At 34.3% G+C, this 16055-nt stretch overlaps 3 protein-coding genes and 1 pseudogene across 4 annotated transcripts; 2 read left to right on the forward strand and 2 right to left on the reverse strand.

Moving 5' to 3' along the window:
• Window positions 1-405: 405 nt before the first annotated feature.
• Window positions 406-4507, forward strand: LOC123202502 (UDP-glucuronic acid decarboxylase 1-like). The gene is made up of 7 exons (XM_044618464.1): window positions 406-1086; window positions 1192-1339; window positions 1437-1516; window positions 2617-2700; window positions 2801-2875; window positions 3785-3877; window positions 4066-4507. Exons 1-7 carry the CDS (start codon window positions 490-492, stop codon window positions 4273-4275), a joined length of 1287 nt encoding a protein of 428 aa, XP_044474399.1. The 5' UTR covers window positions 406-489; the 3' UTR covers window positions 4276-4507.
• A 2606-nt stretch (window positions 4508-7113) lies between these two features.
• LOC123202304 (protein SODIUM POTASSIUM ROOT DEFECTIVE 3-like) lies at window positions 7114-8507 on the forward strand. Its single transcript, XM_044618164.1, has 3 exons — window positions 7114-7788; window positions 7888-7963; window positions 8237-8507. The coding sequence occupies exons 1-3, from the start codon at window positions 7204-7206 to the stop codon at window positions 8425-8427; spliced, it is 852 nt and encodes a 283-aa protein (XP_044474099.1). The 5' UTR covers window positions 7114-7203; the 3' UTR covers window positions 8428-8507.
• Window positions 8508-9831: 1324 nt separating this feature from the next.
• Window positions 9832-13190, reverse strand: LOC123202306 (annotated as a pseudogene).
• LOC123202305 lies at window positions 12837-15023 on the reverse strand. Of its 2 annotated transcripts, none has more exons than XM_044618166.1 (4): window positions 14833-15023; window positions 14477-14731; window positions 13774-13859; window positions 12837-13598 (listed from the first exon to the last, which is right to left on the reverse strand). In XM_044618166.1, the coding sequence occupies exons 2-4, from the start codon at window positions 14559-14561 to the stop codon at window positions 13221-13223; spliced, it is 549 nt and encodes a 182-aa protein (XP_044474101.1). In that variant the 5' UTR covers window positions 14562-14731; window positions 14833-15023; the 3' UTR covers window positions 12837-13220. The 2 variants fall into 2 exon arrangements, with proteins under 2 accessions (XP_044474101.1, XP_044474100.1); XM_044618165.1 differs by having other exon boundaries at window positions 14477-14628; window positions 14662-15023.
• Window positions 15024-16055: the final 1032 nt, after the last annotated feature.

Genomic DNA, 16055 nt, shown 5'->3' on the forward strand with positions numbered 1-16055 from the left:
TAGTTTTATCTTTATGTTTCGTAACATAAAATTTTGTATAAAGAGTGTAAAATTAAAAATTAATAAAACTAATAAAATATTAAAATTTTCATATTAAAAACTTGGGTTTGAGTTTTTTTCGCACTTAATTTTTTTTTCAATTCTATTAGTTTGGCTGGACACTTATAGGCCCGTTGCCTTTGAAGAGTGTACAAAACTTATAATGTTTCAATTTCTGTTATTTTAATTACCGAAAGTGTGAATAATTAAAAAAAATTTCTTCATAATTAAGTGGCAGCATAATTTGTGAAATTTTTAGCCAAGTGATCACATCAATATCTACAATCTACAGGATTAGTACCGAAACTGTTATACACCAAATAGAAACCGCATCGTTCAATTGCGTTAACTGAATCCGGTAACGGCGTGAAATCAGTAACGGTTTTCTAACAAGAAGCCACGCTTCTTTGCCTCTGAAATTTTCAGCTACTGGTTTACTGCAAAAAATCCATGAAGCTTCACAAGCAATCGAGCTTGATTCACAAACGTGACAATGAGATCGGATCCGGTCAAAACTCGCCGTATATAGCTAGAACTCCGAAGCAAACCAAATCTCTACACAGATCCATCAACTACATCTTCAAAGAACAGCGTCTCTTGTTCATTCTCGTCGGCATTTTGATCGGCTCCACATTCTTCATTTTCCAACCCACTCTTAGTCGTTTATCCGCACACGAAACCGCTCATGCTTTCTCCAATTCGGTCACTCGCCACACGCAGCATTTCCCCCCCGCTTTTGGCGCCAAAACTGGGAGAGTTCCCGCGGAAATCGGACGGCGGAGATTGAGGATTGTTGTGACCGGTGGGGCCGGATTTGTTGGGAGTCATTTAGTGGATAAGTTAATTAATAGGGGTGATGAAGTGATTGTGATCGATAATTTTTTCACTGGGAGGAAGGAGAATTTGGTTCATCATCTTGGGAACCCGAGGTTCGAGCTTATACGACACGACGTTGTTGAGCCGATTTTACTGGAAGTTGATCAGATCTATCATTTGGCTTGCCCGGCTTCTCCGGTTCATTACAAGTATAATCCTGTCAAGACTATTATATCCTTTATTGGATTTATTATTATTATAATTATTTTCCTTGTTGTAATTTGATTATTTATTTCTGAAAAGAATGAATTTGAGATTCTTGACTGTGTTATTCACAAGACGAATGTGATGGGTACCCTTAATATGTTGGGACTTGCAAAGAGAGTTGGAGCCAGGTTTCTGCTGACGAGCACAAGTGAGGTTTATGGTGACCCACTTGAGCATCCACAGAAGGAGACTTATTGGGGAAATGTGAATCCAATTGGTGAATTTATAGTACACATTTATTAATATGTTATTTTCCTTTAATGGTATAATGTGGTTATTTGGATTTGTTTGTTTTTTATGCTTGGATTCAATAGGTGTGAGGAGCTGCTATGATGAAGGAAAGAGAACAGCAGAAACTTTAGCTATGGATTATCATCGAGGTGCAGGTGTTGAGGTGATTTTTTTTTTTTTACTTTTACTATTTACTTGAATGCAAGCAATTTTATATGTCTAGTTTGATATAATATGATCGGCTATAAAGAAGTTGTTTTGTATGATTCCATTATAGGTCTCTTTGTTGATTTTTATAGTTATCAATGGTTTTGATTTTTAAATTTATGATACATTGTATACAATTTAAGTATTTTGGCAAGCATGATTCTGTTTCATCATCTGTAATTGTAATGTGTGCTCTTTAGTTGATGAGTCTTAGAGGTTGGACTAGGCTTCTATTATTTAGTTATGGCTATAATGTACAACTAATATACCAAAATGCATTTCTTCAGTGCATACGCGAGAAATTCAAGTATGTGCATGACTCTGGTGGCTAAGTTAATCTTATTAAGGAAATTTTACTTAAAAGCTTGTGTAAGGTAATATAATTAGTGATATGACGTGAAAAATCACAGTAGATGTGATTAGTTAGCTATCTCAATTTACAGTGGCATTGGTAAAAATTGGAAAGGTTAAGAAACACAGAATTGCTTATAAAGTGCTAAAGGTTTGAGTAGCAGTATCTTCATTGCCTCAAATATGAACTACTATTTGAGGGTACCATTTATATTTGTTAGAGAATTTAAACGTATTAACAAAGCATTGCTTTACTTCTTATGGTTTTTATAAAAGCAAGCAAATACGGTCATAATTTGGTAAATATTCCTACATGTAATTAATACACAGAAATAATTGATTTTAATTATAGAGAAACACAGTCATTTAAGTAAAACAGCAAGGTTATGATTTAGGCCTGCCTCTCAACAGATCTGAGCAAGCTTATCTATATGTGCTGGCAAACTCCTTAACATTTGTGAACTGGCAAAAAAATTGCAATTTAGTGTGTCCTTGTGAAAGTATCAAATGTATCATTTTGATTTACCACTCAGTTACCTATGCCATGGATTTTTCATTCTAGTTCTTTGAGCTCTAACATGAATATCAAAGTGATATGTGTTCTGGTTTTAGTGCTGATCTTTGCCATTGTGTCACTTTACTACATTTGTATTATCGATTGTCATTATCTGCCAATGGAGCTAAAGTTAGGTCTGGCTTCCACAGGTGCGTATTTCTCGTATATTTAATACATATGGGCCTCGCATGTGTCTAGATGATGGACGTGTTGTCAGCAATTTTGTCTCTCAGGTTCAGTCTCCCTTCTAATAACTTTTATGGCTTTAAGCTGTGGAGCAATGCTAACATTGGTCATGTGATGTTGAAAGAGAACTTTATCTATTTTGTGCAGGCCATCCGCAAACAACCAATGACCATTTATGGTGATGGGAAACAGACACGGAGCTTCCAATATGTGTCGGACTTGGTATGGTAGAGTAGTTTCTCTCTTTTTATTGACACCACCCCATAAGTGTGAGGATTTCTTTGGGTGACAAAATACTCCCTGATTTCAGTGTGTCTTAACCTTGAACCTGTAATTCAGTAAGAAGGAAATAGGACAGGAGAGAAAGGAATAAGAATGGAAACAAACCATTTTTCCTATTAGTTTGGGGAGGACTGAAGAGAAGGAATGGGAAGGATGTGTGCATCCCTCTGACTAATTCAAATCTCATATAGAAGTTGGATGGAAAGATGAAATCTATTAAAAAGAAAAATTATTTTATAATCATACTCCTACTCTTACATAAAATTTTCCGGTGTAAAGTGATATATAATATTTTTCCACATAAAGCAATAATGATCAGAGTAATTGAATCATCTTCTTTCTCTTCCCCTTCCATCCTACCAGCCAATGAATGGAAAGATGAATCTTCGTCCTACTCATTAACCCTTTTCCTTCCTTTCCTTTTCCTTTCATCCTACTAGATATATTATAATGAGGCACGATATGAAAGCACCAGCATGTTGAGTGGCTAATCTTATAATTTTCTTAACGAAATCCAAACTACAGCCAGTAGCATAAAATTTCAGATGGGTGAATGAAATCTAGAACCATATATTAGTATGTCTCAATTTCATAAACACAGAAAATAGAAGTCCATGTATTGCAATTAGCGGCCATGGCTGATATTGCCATACTAAATCTGACTTTGTATGGTGCTGTTAAAGTAACTTTCAGCAAGTGATTGATTTGTCCCTTTGCATGTATCAAGTGAATCCAAAAAGAAAGAAAGGATAAACTTGCTAATTTTGGGAGAAATTTAGGCCCTGCTTATACATAAACGGTCAAATTGAACCACTGAACTAACATCTTTGAGGACCTTATTAACGACAGGTGGAGGGACTGGTGGCATTAATGGAAAGTGAGCATGTGGGTCCTTTCAACATGGGTAACCCTGGAGAATTCACCATGTTAGAGCTTGCTGAGGTTTGCCTCTTCTTGAAGCTGCTTATTTCAATTTTTAGCTTAATTTTTGTTATTCTAAATCTGCACTCTTCATCATATTATTATAGCATTTTTAATCCCTAATTATTTCCAATATTCAAGCAAAGACTAAAGTTTCTTTCCATAATTCACATGGCAATTTCAAATCCTCATTTCTTGCTATCATATAGGTGGTCAAAGAGATAATTGATCCTAGTGCGACAATAGAATTCAAGCCGAATACAGCTGATGACCCTTCTAAGAGGAAGCCAGATATTAGTAAAGCAAAGGAGATGCTGAACTGGGAGCCGAAAATCTCTTTGAGACAGGGTTTACCTAGAATGGTAAGTGATTTTCGGAATCGCATTTTGAATGAAGATGAGGGAAAAGGGATGAAGTAAAAATCACAGGATTTTAATATGTATAGTGTGAAGAGCATGTCTGTATGTTGTTGATTCATTCTATCATATTATTAATTGGAAATTTTAGCCAGTTCCACTTCTGTAGGAAGAAATATCTGTTTTTCATGAAACATTAAGTGCTTCAGTAGCACAAAAAGTACTCTTTTGAATTTCGAATTTGGATTGCATTCTTTTACATCATTCATATAGAATAATTGAGTATTTCAGTTAACTTTTTGTACAGACTCATCTATTTACTTTGCTCTACATTCGTTGTATGAAGAGTTTGTACATTTCGTATTATTCTTATAAGAATCAGAGCATCTAGTATTTTTCTAATAGGAAACAGAGCGAGTGCTCGTACACACGTCGAATTTCCTGAGTATAAATTTCTGTTTCTATGGATTAGTAGTCTTGGACCAATACACACTCATCCAAGGATTTGACGGCAAAACAATTAATGGGCCTCGCATTCTAGGCCCGGATACACCTGGGTCGGGCCTAAGATTTGCAATATAACCCTAATTTCATATCTCTATCCTTTTAGAAAAAATCTTTTTCTAATAATAAAGAATCTTCTTCTTTTTCTATAAAAAAAAATTTCTCTCATTTCCCTCCTTTGTCTCCTCAGAAAAATGTTCCTCCTATTCCTCTTCCATGAAATATTTTATTAAATGTTAATATGTATTTATAATAATTTAAAATTTTTAATAATGATTCAATATTTAAGAATTTAGATGAAAAAATAGATTAGAGAAATATTTATTCTCATCTCTGTCTTATCATGTTTACATATATTTTAGCCGTTTTTGAATCCACTCCCCACTTAGAGAGGAGTAAACTGAAAACCCGGTTTGAAGAGTCAAACTGTCATCCCGACTGTCATATAAAAATTCTCAATTCTTCTTGAAATCTGAATATTCTGTAAATGACGACCTGTTACCAACTCCAAAATGATACATTATCCACATACAAAGCAAATTATTAACATTCCGAGGATATATGAAAAATATTGAAACCATTTTACTTTTCCAGCAGAATATTGGAGTTTGACACTAAATGAAAAGAGTGCTTTAGATCAAATCAATAAATCGGTCCTTATCAGCTTTCTACCATAATAATCATATAATTTTGATCTTTAAATCATAAAGAAAAAGAGAAGCATGGGACACTTGAAAAGCAAAAACTTGAAGAAAAACGTTTATGTTGGTAAGAACGAAAATTTTGTGCAGAGATGTATGGTGTACACTTTGGTTGGTCCTAGCCAAAAAGAGAGAGAGAGGAACAAAGCCAAAATAATTAAGCATCTGATTCCACTGTTAATGTGAAGAAGAGAATTCTTCCAGTTAATGGAAGAGAAAACAAGGTGGCTTTGTGTCTCATCAAGAAAATCCATTTTTCTTTAATTTTTCAAAACATTTAGAAAGGAAAAAATATTTTAAATGTTTCATAGCAATGTGGGGTTTGTTTCCTTCTGATTTCTAATGCTTGGACTGAATATGATTCAGGGACCATGATGAGCTTTTAATCTGCCACAACCACACCATTAAAGCTGTGGAGAAATTTCATTTTCTGCTGCAGATTGGACATGAATAATTTTACTTGCTGGTTTTTCTGGCAACTTCCCTCAAGATCAATAAAAAATCTTAGGCCAAAAGAGTTATTCCCACCCAAAGTTCATTGTATTTACAAAATTGTACTTACTGACTATCAAAAACTTAAACACCCCCTAAAAGCGATTAAAATTATTGAAACTAGTTAATATTATTTATTTCCCTTTTAAGTTTAGAAAACTAATAATTTTCTCTCATAATTAAACTTTGAAATGTTATATTTTCTCCCCTAAGTTTTCTTTCTTTTCTCTCTCCTATTTCTGACGTTGTCACTGGTCGACGTCACTCTCTCTCTCTCCTTCCGGTGTGTCTCAGGACGAAAAATGTTTTCATCATTAGACAAAGATGATCATCTTCATTTGGAGCCAGAAAGGGGTGAGAGATAGTGAAGCCAATCAATGATGATATTGAAAAAGAGAGAGAAAAAAGAAAAAAACTTTAGTAAAGAAATTGTAACATTTTAAAATTTAATCATAAGAGGACATTATTAATTTTCTAAATCTAGAGGGGAAATAGATAATATTTTATTATTTTTAATATATTAGTAAAATAAATATTTTACTTTTAAAACTTAACTGATTCAATTAATTTTAATAATCTATAAGTGAATATTTAAATTTTTAATAATTAATAGATATCTGTTTGAGCATGCAATAAACTTTGGGTGGGAATAAGTCTTGTGGCCTAAATTTATTATTACCTCCACTGTAAAATTGCACCAACTTCAATTTACAACCCATTTTGATGAAACATCTTTATCTTTTGGCTACTTGACATAATTAACTGAAAATTTATTAGCTCAAATACTTATTTATAATAACACGCATCTTCCTGTTACGGTTGTATTCAAGCCAAACTCAGCTCAAACTCAACATAACTTAAAGGGAGTTAAACTTAAGTTTTATCCTTTCAAGTTCTCTTTAAAATTGTTTAAGCTCAATTCACTTTATGAAAGCTAAACTAAAATTTGTCTTAAATTTAAGTTGAATCAAACTTTATATTTAGCTTAATAATGTAATCAAGTAAAAATAATTAAAATAATATTATTTTTATACATATTAATTAAAATAATATCGTTTTAATCAATTTATACTAGTTTTTTTTTATGTTCATTAGCTTAATGAGTCAAACACCTCTAAATTTCTATCACGATCTCAAACTTAAAAATATTCAATTATTAAACTCAAACACCATGAAAATTTAACTTTTTGAAATCACATTGCGTTGCATCAAAATTTGGGTGGGACATAATCATTTGGCCTTCTGTGAGCTGCTAGTTATCTCTCTGCATGTTTTGTTCAACATTATTCAAAAAATGGAAGGAATAGACATCTTCTGTGCATCTCAAGCTTCAACTGCCATTTATTTAAGCATGAACCAACCTTCTTCCTCCTCCTCCATTCTTCTTGGCGGCCGAGCCATCGACCGCCATAACCCCATCATTGGAGATGGAAGAAGATTCACCAAAGGCCTACCCACCGCCCCTTGTTCTTCTCACCAGCCGCCTGTAAATCCCAAACCTTACCACCAACTTCAAAGCACCGGAAAAACTTCCTCCAAAAAGTCACCATCAACCGATCAAACCAAGAAATACTCGAGTGATCCAAAGAAGAAGTCTTCATCAAAGTCATCCGATGCTGCAGACTGCAAGATCAAAAGTTACGATAAGATTACTGACATTATAATGAAGGGATGTTTTAAGCCAACCACCCCATCTGGCTCGTCTAGATACCTCTTGAGCGACGTAGCTTTCTTCTCCGATCATGACCCGGTTTTGGCATTGGTTCCTGTTGAACCCAACAAGAAGCCTATGCAGGCTGTTAAACAAGAAGATGAATCCACTACTCCAAAGATTTCTTCATCATCATCATCTCGCTCTGAAAAGCCTTATTCAAACCAGGTCTATTCTTTTTTTTCTACACTTTGGTTAACTGTAATGATAATCACAGCGATGATGAGTAGTGAGAGCAATTCAATTACTTCATTAACTGGTCTGCAGGTGGTGGTTTTGAGAGTGTCATTGCATTGCAAAGGCTGTGCAGGAAAAGTAAGGAAACATTTATCCAGAATGGAAGGTTCGTATTCATGACTTACCATACCCTTTCTAACTTTTAGCCATGAAACATCAACATGAAATAAGTAAGTCGGACAAAACAGTTAAAACTCCGGGTTCAGAGGATGGTCCTACAGTATAAGTTAAGAGTTTAGCACTAAAATGTTGCCTCATTGAGATTGAACCGATCACATGAAGGCCCAATCTACCTAACAAAATTGTTATGAAAGTTATGCCTGTTTCTGTTTCTTCGTCAAGGCTGAACGATTCATAATGTTATTGCTTATATTCACAGGCGTGACTTCGTTCAACATAGATTTCGCGGCGAAGAAGGTGACGATTGTGGGAGATATAACACCCTTGAGTGTCTTAGCCAGCGTTTCAAAAGTGAAGAATGCGCAATTCTGGCCGGCTGCTCCGCCACCAGATTCATCTTCACCTGCCGCATCCCCTGTCGCCTCAGCTAAGAAGGGAGAGATTAAGTAAAACTAAGCGGTACTACTGTGCGTGTATGTTGTAGAACAGTTTATTAAAATAATATTATTTTAATATTTTTTCTTAATTAAGCTACAGCATCAACCAAAGTTGAAGGTTAATTCAACTCAATTCAATACTATAATCGAATTCAAACAGAATATAATCTCAACTCCCCTCAAACAGCAAACTGAAATTAAACAATTTTAAGAGAAATGCAGCAAGTTCAAGCTTAAATATGAGCTCAACCCTCTTTAAATTAAACTAAACTAAAATTTTGATTAGAATCTGAACCTATCTTCAACTATTACTGTAGTTAATATCATATTAAATTGAAGAAAAGCTTGGAATCTCAGAAGTCAAATGGAAATGGCCTATTACAGTTTCCCAGAACAATGTATTATTTACAGGTTTTAACAAGTTGTTTAGAATATCGCCAAACGTTTATTGTTGGCTTGGCTCAAGATCATGCCAATTCTTACTCTTTTACGTGGTGCTGGGACGGTTTATTATTGGCTCAAGATTATGCTAATCCTCACTATTTTACATGGTCTCCTAAATATGATGGGACAGGACATGCAGGTAAAACCGTCAATGGGTTTAATTCTGTCCTCGAAACTTTCAATTCAAAGGCGGACAGAAAAAAAGGCATCTGATTCTGTCAGGTCAGGCCCTACTTCCTTGTGCTTCCACCAAAAAAATGCGTCTTTCAACTTACAAACAAAATGAAGCCTCAAAAAAGCAGATTGAAAAGTTTAGGCCATAATACCAAGGCCAAATGACTCCCACCCAAGGTTTGATGCAAAATTATTTTTCATTTGTTAATTATTAAAAATTTATTTTTTATTAAATTTTATTATTATTATTAAAAATAAAATTATTAATTATTAAAATATTAAAAATTTATCATTTTTTTTTAAATTTAAAATTTTGATAAATTTTTTCTATTTAAAGTTTAAAAAATTAATATTTTTTTTTAAGATTTTTTCAACTATTATTAGCGACAATAGCTTTCTCCCACCCTCCCAACTTCTCTCCCACTCCTGCTTTATTTCTAGTCATTACTGACCAAGGAAACCAATTGAAAAAGAGTGTTCTTCGTCTCCAAACGAAGACACGATCCGTCTTCATCATCTTCATCGAGAGATGAAAAAACACCTTTGTTTTTACTTTCATCTGTCAAGGTTGGTTGGGAATCAAACTTTGAGTGAAAAGAATTTGTTAGTTTTTAAACTTGAGGGTAGAAATATGATAATTTTTTTATTTTTTTAAATATTTTTATAAATAACAATTTCACTTTTAACAGCAACAATAAAATTTAACAAATAGATGAGTATTTATATATTTAATAATTAAATAATTAAAAGTTAAGTTTATATCAAACCTTATTTAATCTAATACTAATAACCCAATGAGTAGCAACAAAGATGAAGATGAAGTATTCCAATAGAAAGTATAGATTCGAAACTCACAATTGAATGAACCAACTAGTTAAATAAGATTTTCTTGTTAAAAAAAAAAATTAGAGGTCATAATAGTTTCCATTCGAGTGGGTAGTTCACCAAGAAGTAAGTAGTTTAACATCATTAATCTCGGAATTTTCTTATTTAATTACTCACCACTTTATTGAGCCTGTTGATTAAGGAACGCCACACGAAATTGAGCATTGACTCCCACTCATCTTTCATAGAAGTGTCCATCTTTGCTTTTAGCAAAATGAAGAACTTTTTCCAGCTTCCTGAGGGTGTAAAATAGATAGTTGTGTCAGCTACTCGGAGGTCTCAAAAAGCATGCATCAAATGGAGTAATGCTATTACATCCGATTTTGAATTCTCAAATGATTACCCAAATGATATATCATCATATAATAGGTGTTATTTTATTTTAATTTAAAATTACTCAATCATATGATAATATATCATTTGAATACTCAATTAGATATTTAAAACTGGATACATATAATACACTTTAAGATGTAGAGATATTGACCCAGTTAATTCATATTGTAAGAAATGATAATTCCATCACTTCATTATGTATATGCAGATAGATTTCTTGCCACTTTGTTCAATATTTCTGTTGTTTTAACATCACAATTATCTACTTGAAATGTAGTTATAATTTCAGACAATATGATACTGTTTGCTTATCAATTCACTCTATATAAACAAAACTAACAAATCCTGTTTCTTAAGAAGGTAGGGTCCTGATCCTGACAAAGAAAACTAAACTTGAAAATTATGCAAAGTGATAAATAAGACACAGCTCTACCATTAACAGGAAGAGGGAGCAATAGCATTGAAGCTGAAGAATCAGCTCAAAAACCTAGTAATAAGTGGCTAATTATCCTTTCCATATAATGAAAATCTACATCAAATTTTGATTGCCTAAAAATGCCAAAACTAAAATGTAATGGTTGTCAAATTAAGACCAGGTCAAACACTGATTCAAAAGCATAGCCTACTAAATAGTTATGATACCATGGAGATCAGCACTGACACTTCCAAAGTATTCAGAACCACAAGACAAATCATCTGCAAAAGGAGCTTCCAGAATTAAAACTAGACTGGGCTGATCGATCTCCTTAGAGCTTGTAGGAGATTCTACTTCAGATTTAGAGTGATGCAACGGGACTTCCTTAGATACTGCATCAGATGGTTCCTGGAATATCATGAAAGACTATAATTTAAAGGTCCCTCACAAAAACTTCAAGTCCAATACTTCTCCAAGGTAAAATTTAAACTTCCAAAACAGAGGAAAAAACACATAATAAGATATAAAATTTGAAGAAGTATCAAATTACATAAACTGTATGCTCATACTTTTCAAGCAATGGAAATTTTTCCTTATTTATTAACATTACCATACCGGAAAATTAAAGATAGGAATTTTCAGTTATTCATTGATCTTAAAATCCACATTTCTAAAGACTACCACTTATCACAACATATTCAATGAGCAGAAAGAGGGATGGACACAACTAAAGGTTTATTAGAAATTGCTCATATAACACCTAAATGCAGTTTAAAAATTCAAGGTGAGACATGATATGTTAAATAGAAAAGAAGAGACTCAATCAGTTATTATGAATCATGTGATTTGAAAAGGTAAAATCTACATGTACTATATATCAGTTATTTACAAATTAAGTTTCTTGATATAAAGGTTATTCAGGTAGTTGAAATTTTAACCTGTGAACTTAATATGTCCAAGTCAAAAGCAGATGAATTGCCCCTTAACAACCTAGGAGTAGTTGATGATTCTGAATTTAGAGATTCAGACGAAGAGATATTTGTGTTCCCATGTCCCACGTCCAACACATTTTTAGTAACCGAATATTCATCAGTAACAATACTCTCATATGTCTCTGAAACCATAAAACTTTCTTCAGATGGGAGAAACTGTTTGAAATGGCTGTCAAACTGATGATAGCTGAAAGAAATATCCGGTGAGCTGTAACTCTTCCTATTTGTGCAGCATGAAGATTTCTTACTACTTGATCTTGATGTTCTACTAAATGAGCCATCTTTCTGAATGAAATTTCCCTTCCCTGCCTTGTTTCTTTCCTGCGTCACAGACTCTTTTGGCATCATATACCTGTCATCATTAACAGTTTCATGCCGCATGCTGGCTTTGGGACCTCAAAAGGTAGAAGAAGCTGGAAGAGATCTTGATCTTGACAAAGTTCTAACACCGCCATCCTTCCATCCATCCCTACTGCTGATACCCAAAGGTTCAAACAACCTTCCTGGTCTGCTGTCACTGCAAAGTGTATCAACGAATCCTTCCTCACCAACCACAGCATCTAAAATTGCAGGCCTCACTTCCCAATCTGTAATAGCAAGCATTTCACCCAATGTGCTGCCCCTTCTAATAACTCCCAAAATCTGAGACTTGTGGGACATCTTCCACCTCTCCGAGAGTCTTTTCTTGGCCTCCCTGCACACAGATGATTCTACAGAAAGGGAAGAACAAGACCTGAATTTGTTATGCCTCTTAAACTCATCTCTGGAGGTCACTGTTTTAAACTCTGACTCATTTGCAGACTCACTTCCAGACATGTTACTCAAACTCTCATCCCCTGCATATCCTTTAAACCCAGAACTTGGAAAATTCATGGCACCATTGCTAAAACTATTTTTCATCCTCCTAGCTATTTCTTTGGCGATTTCTGTTGATTCTTTAGAATTATGTTGCGAATATCCTGCATCATCATTAATATTTCTGTTCACCACTGACTCTGCCTCCCTATTTTCGGTTCCTAGAAATTCTGCATGCTTTCTAAAATCTGACAGATAAGAATGAGAAGAATGAGGTGATGAAACAGTTTTGATGTCAGTCTGTGGCTTCCCAAGATTTGGTTTTAGAACAATGATCCTTGTAGGAAAAACAGTTGGGTCTTTCTCGCCTTCTGATTGAACTTTTGGGGACTTAATGAAACTCTGAGCATCCTTTCTACAGTAAGTGTGACCATGAATAACACTGACATGCTTCTGAGCAGATTTAGAATGACTCTTCCATGGAATTTCTCCTTCTGCTTTCCCAGTTATGCCACTTCTTTCACACTTCCGAGCATTAGATAATGTCACTGCTGGCATATGACCACAATGGGACTGGGGAGGAGCACCTAGATCATGCATATGCTTTGTGAACAATGAATCCAGTTGCTGAAGAAATTTCAGCAGAAGATCCTTGTTGTCTAGCACCTCAAGTGCGTCATTGAATTCCTTTAAATCCTGAAGTCTTTCATCAGTTGAAAGAAACTTAGCATCCATGAACTTCTGCTTTATGAAAACCAACTCAGCCTAAGTAAACATTGTCTTTGAAGTCTCCAGCAATGTGTTATTGCTGCTCTCCATCTTCGATGGATCTAAAACTTCATATATATCTTTGAATTCTTGTTCTTTCATAGAGCTTTTCCTAAAAGATAGGTGACCAGAAGATGCCCCGCTCCTTTGAGCTCTTCCTACTGATGCCGTCCTTTGTTGATGAATCTCCGTGGACCTTTTCTGTTGTTTATGAGCAGATTGCTGAGGTGGAAGACCATCAAGACCCATCAATCTTTCAATTAAACTAGGTGATCTTCTCTTGGATTGTGTTTCTCTTGACATCTCTCCTGCTAACAACTCCTTAATTGGTCTTCTGGTTTGTTTTGAAGATATCTTCCCCACCTCAAATGTCAACTACAAGGTTCAGGTGCTTATGCTTAATACTAACAAATCCAATAAAATTTAAAGTAAATATAACGATATTCTCATACAAAAGAAGCTACAGAACCTTTTTGCTCTTACCTACACAGACTTTAAAGCTTATCAAAACAATTAATTAATTAAAAATTAGAAAAGAGAATCGACTCACTGAATCATCATCTGCATCACTACTGCATGAAATAGAATCAGAGGCCAATTTCGGAAATTTTTTATGTTTCTGGTGCTGTCTTTTTCCTGGAGAAAAATAAAAGAGGTGGACGAGTCAAACAAGTTTCCCAAAAATAAATCTAAATTCACTTAGCAACGGCAGAAATAATCAATTGCAATAAAATTCTTTGCAAAGCTAACTAAAGATAACACAAAAAATTATCATCAACTTTTCTCTAAAATATTAATCAGAAAACAGCGGTCCACACTGCAATTATATCTCATTATAACCCTAGAATTTCCAAAAGAAAGCAACCTAATCATGCCGATGCCACTGCTTATGAGTGAAGAGGCTGTCAGAAGACGCTTTATATCCCAGACCAAATTATACAAAAGCCTCCGCAGAAGTAGTCATCGAACATTTTGAATTTGAACTTGCATTTTTTTCAGCTTTTATTCTTACTGCTGAAGAACGGGTAAAGGACATCGCTCTATTTGGTTGCCAAGAAATTTGAAGAAAATGAAGTAACCTTAAAGAAACTTAAATTTAAAACCTCCTAACCCAAATACAACTTGTCAACTCGACAGATGTCATTTTCTCACAAGCGAGAGAAACAAGTACTCCAAAACGCCGCGGCTTTTTTCCTCGATTTTCTCGACAGCAAACAAACTGACAATTTGAAAAAATTAGAAGAAGAACTGACCTTCTCGGAACACAGGTTCCCTTGAGACATGTAGATCACCAGTGAAGCTCGTAATCTTTGACCTCCTTCGCTGAAACTTCTCCATTTTCACTTAATTCAGAAAACATAAAGCAAACAATTTTTTATCTTATTTTTAGAAAAGAAAACGTAATGTAGAAGACATCCAGATCAGAAATCAACGTAATGTAGAAGACATCCAGATCAGAAATCCCGGATACATAGAAGCAGACATGAAGGATCCACAAAAATCACGCCCTACATAATTATTTTCAGCAAAATTTTCAAAAATCGCAACCTCAAAAACTCTCTATTCTCAGATCGTGAACAAAAGATAGTAGAGTGAGCTTGAAAAAGACCTTAATAAAGTCTGCAAAAAGGAGAGAGGAGAGAGCAGTTAGAGCAGTCGATGTCGAAACTAAAAATGAAAAACATGCTGGTGTGAGAGGCAGAGTAGCAGTATTTGCGTGGGGCCTTTTTTTTTATTTTTTTTGAATTTTCAAATACCGATAGACTGAAACAGAAATGGAGCTCTGCGCGGGTAAGTAGCGTACATACTCGAACCACACTACCCTGGCTACGCGCACGTGTCACCTTATAACGATGTCATGTCTGCCTCCACGTGTCACCCTTTCATAGCTATATTGGGTAAATTTTAACTTTGTTTACTTTCTTGAGAAAAATTTATTTAAATCTATCAATTAACCCATATCGCTTCCCTCATCATACTCATGTCTGATCTAACTTTGAAATCATTGCCCTTCATTGTCGATACAAAGTAAAACCAATTTAAGTTAAGTTGGCATTCAATCAATTTCATTTAGTATTTACCATCTACCCATTTACAATTCCATTACATCTTAATCTTCTGTTGGTGTTGCATTCCTAACAAATTTGGTATCATTGTTGTTAGTGTGTCTAAAGATTGTGAGATTTGATTTCGTGAAAAGTAAAGATAATAATTTCGATCTGAATTTAAAGTTTTTAATCCTCTTTTAACTCTAATGAGAAAAAAAAATTTCAATAAAAATAAAAAAAATAGATAAAAACGAAAAATATCTCGACAGACAAAGACAAAAATACATATATCTCATCTCTATCACACTCTTATCCTCATTCTTATCATTTTATAATAATATTTTATTTAAAATACTAATATATCTTCATAATTTTTAAATTATTTATATTTTTGAAATTTATTTACTATAGATTTTGGGAAATATAGACAAAATCCGACCAAATCCATTTACCACAATCAAGTTTGGATGCTTATGTTTGGAGTATTTAGAGGATGAGAAAAAAAGGAGAAAGAGAGGAAAATTGTGGAAAACACTTGGGGGAGAGTACCTGGCCTCTCAAATGCCAGGCTTGGGGAGGGTGCAGTGCTCTCTGTGTTGAATGTTTTGGAACCACTGTTCATTGTACATGCAGAGTAAAATCAATACAAGTTCAGTTGACATTCAGTCTGCTGCAAGTTCTGGGTTCCCAACATATTACAGAGGGATTAACCAGAAAGAAAAAGAGTACAACAACAAGGTCACAGAGACAGATATAAGGCTCTATCATTAAGAGGATTTGAATT

This window comes from Mangifera indica, chromosome 18 (assembly GCF_011075055.1).
Source record: "Mangifera indica cultivar Alphonso chromosome 18, CATAS_Mindica_2.1, whole genome shotgun sequence".
NCBI classification, from domain to species: Eukaryota; Viridiplantae; Streptophyta; class Magnoliopsida; order Sapindales; family Anacardiaceae; genus Mangifera; species Mangifera indica.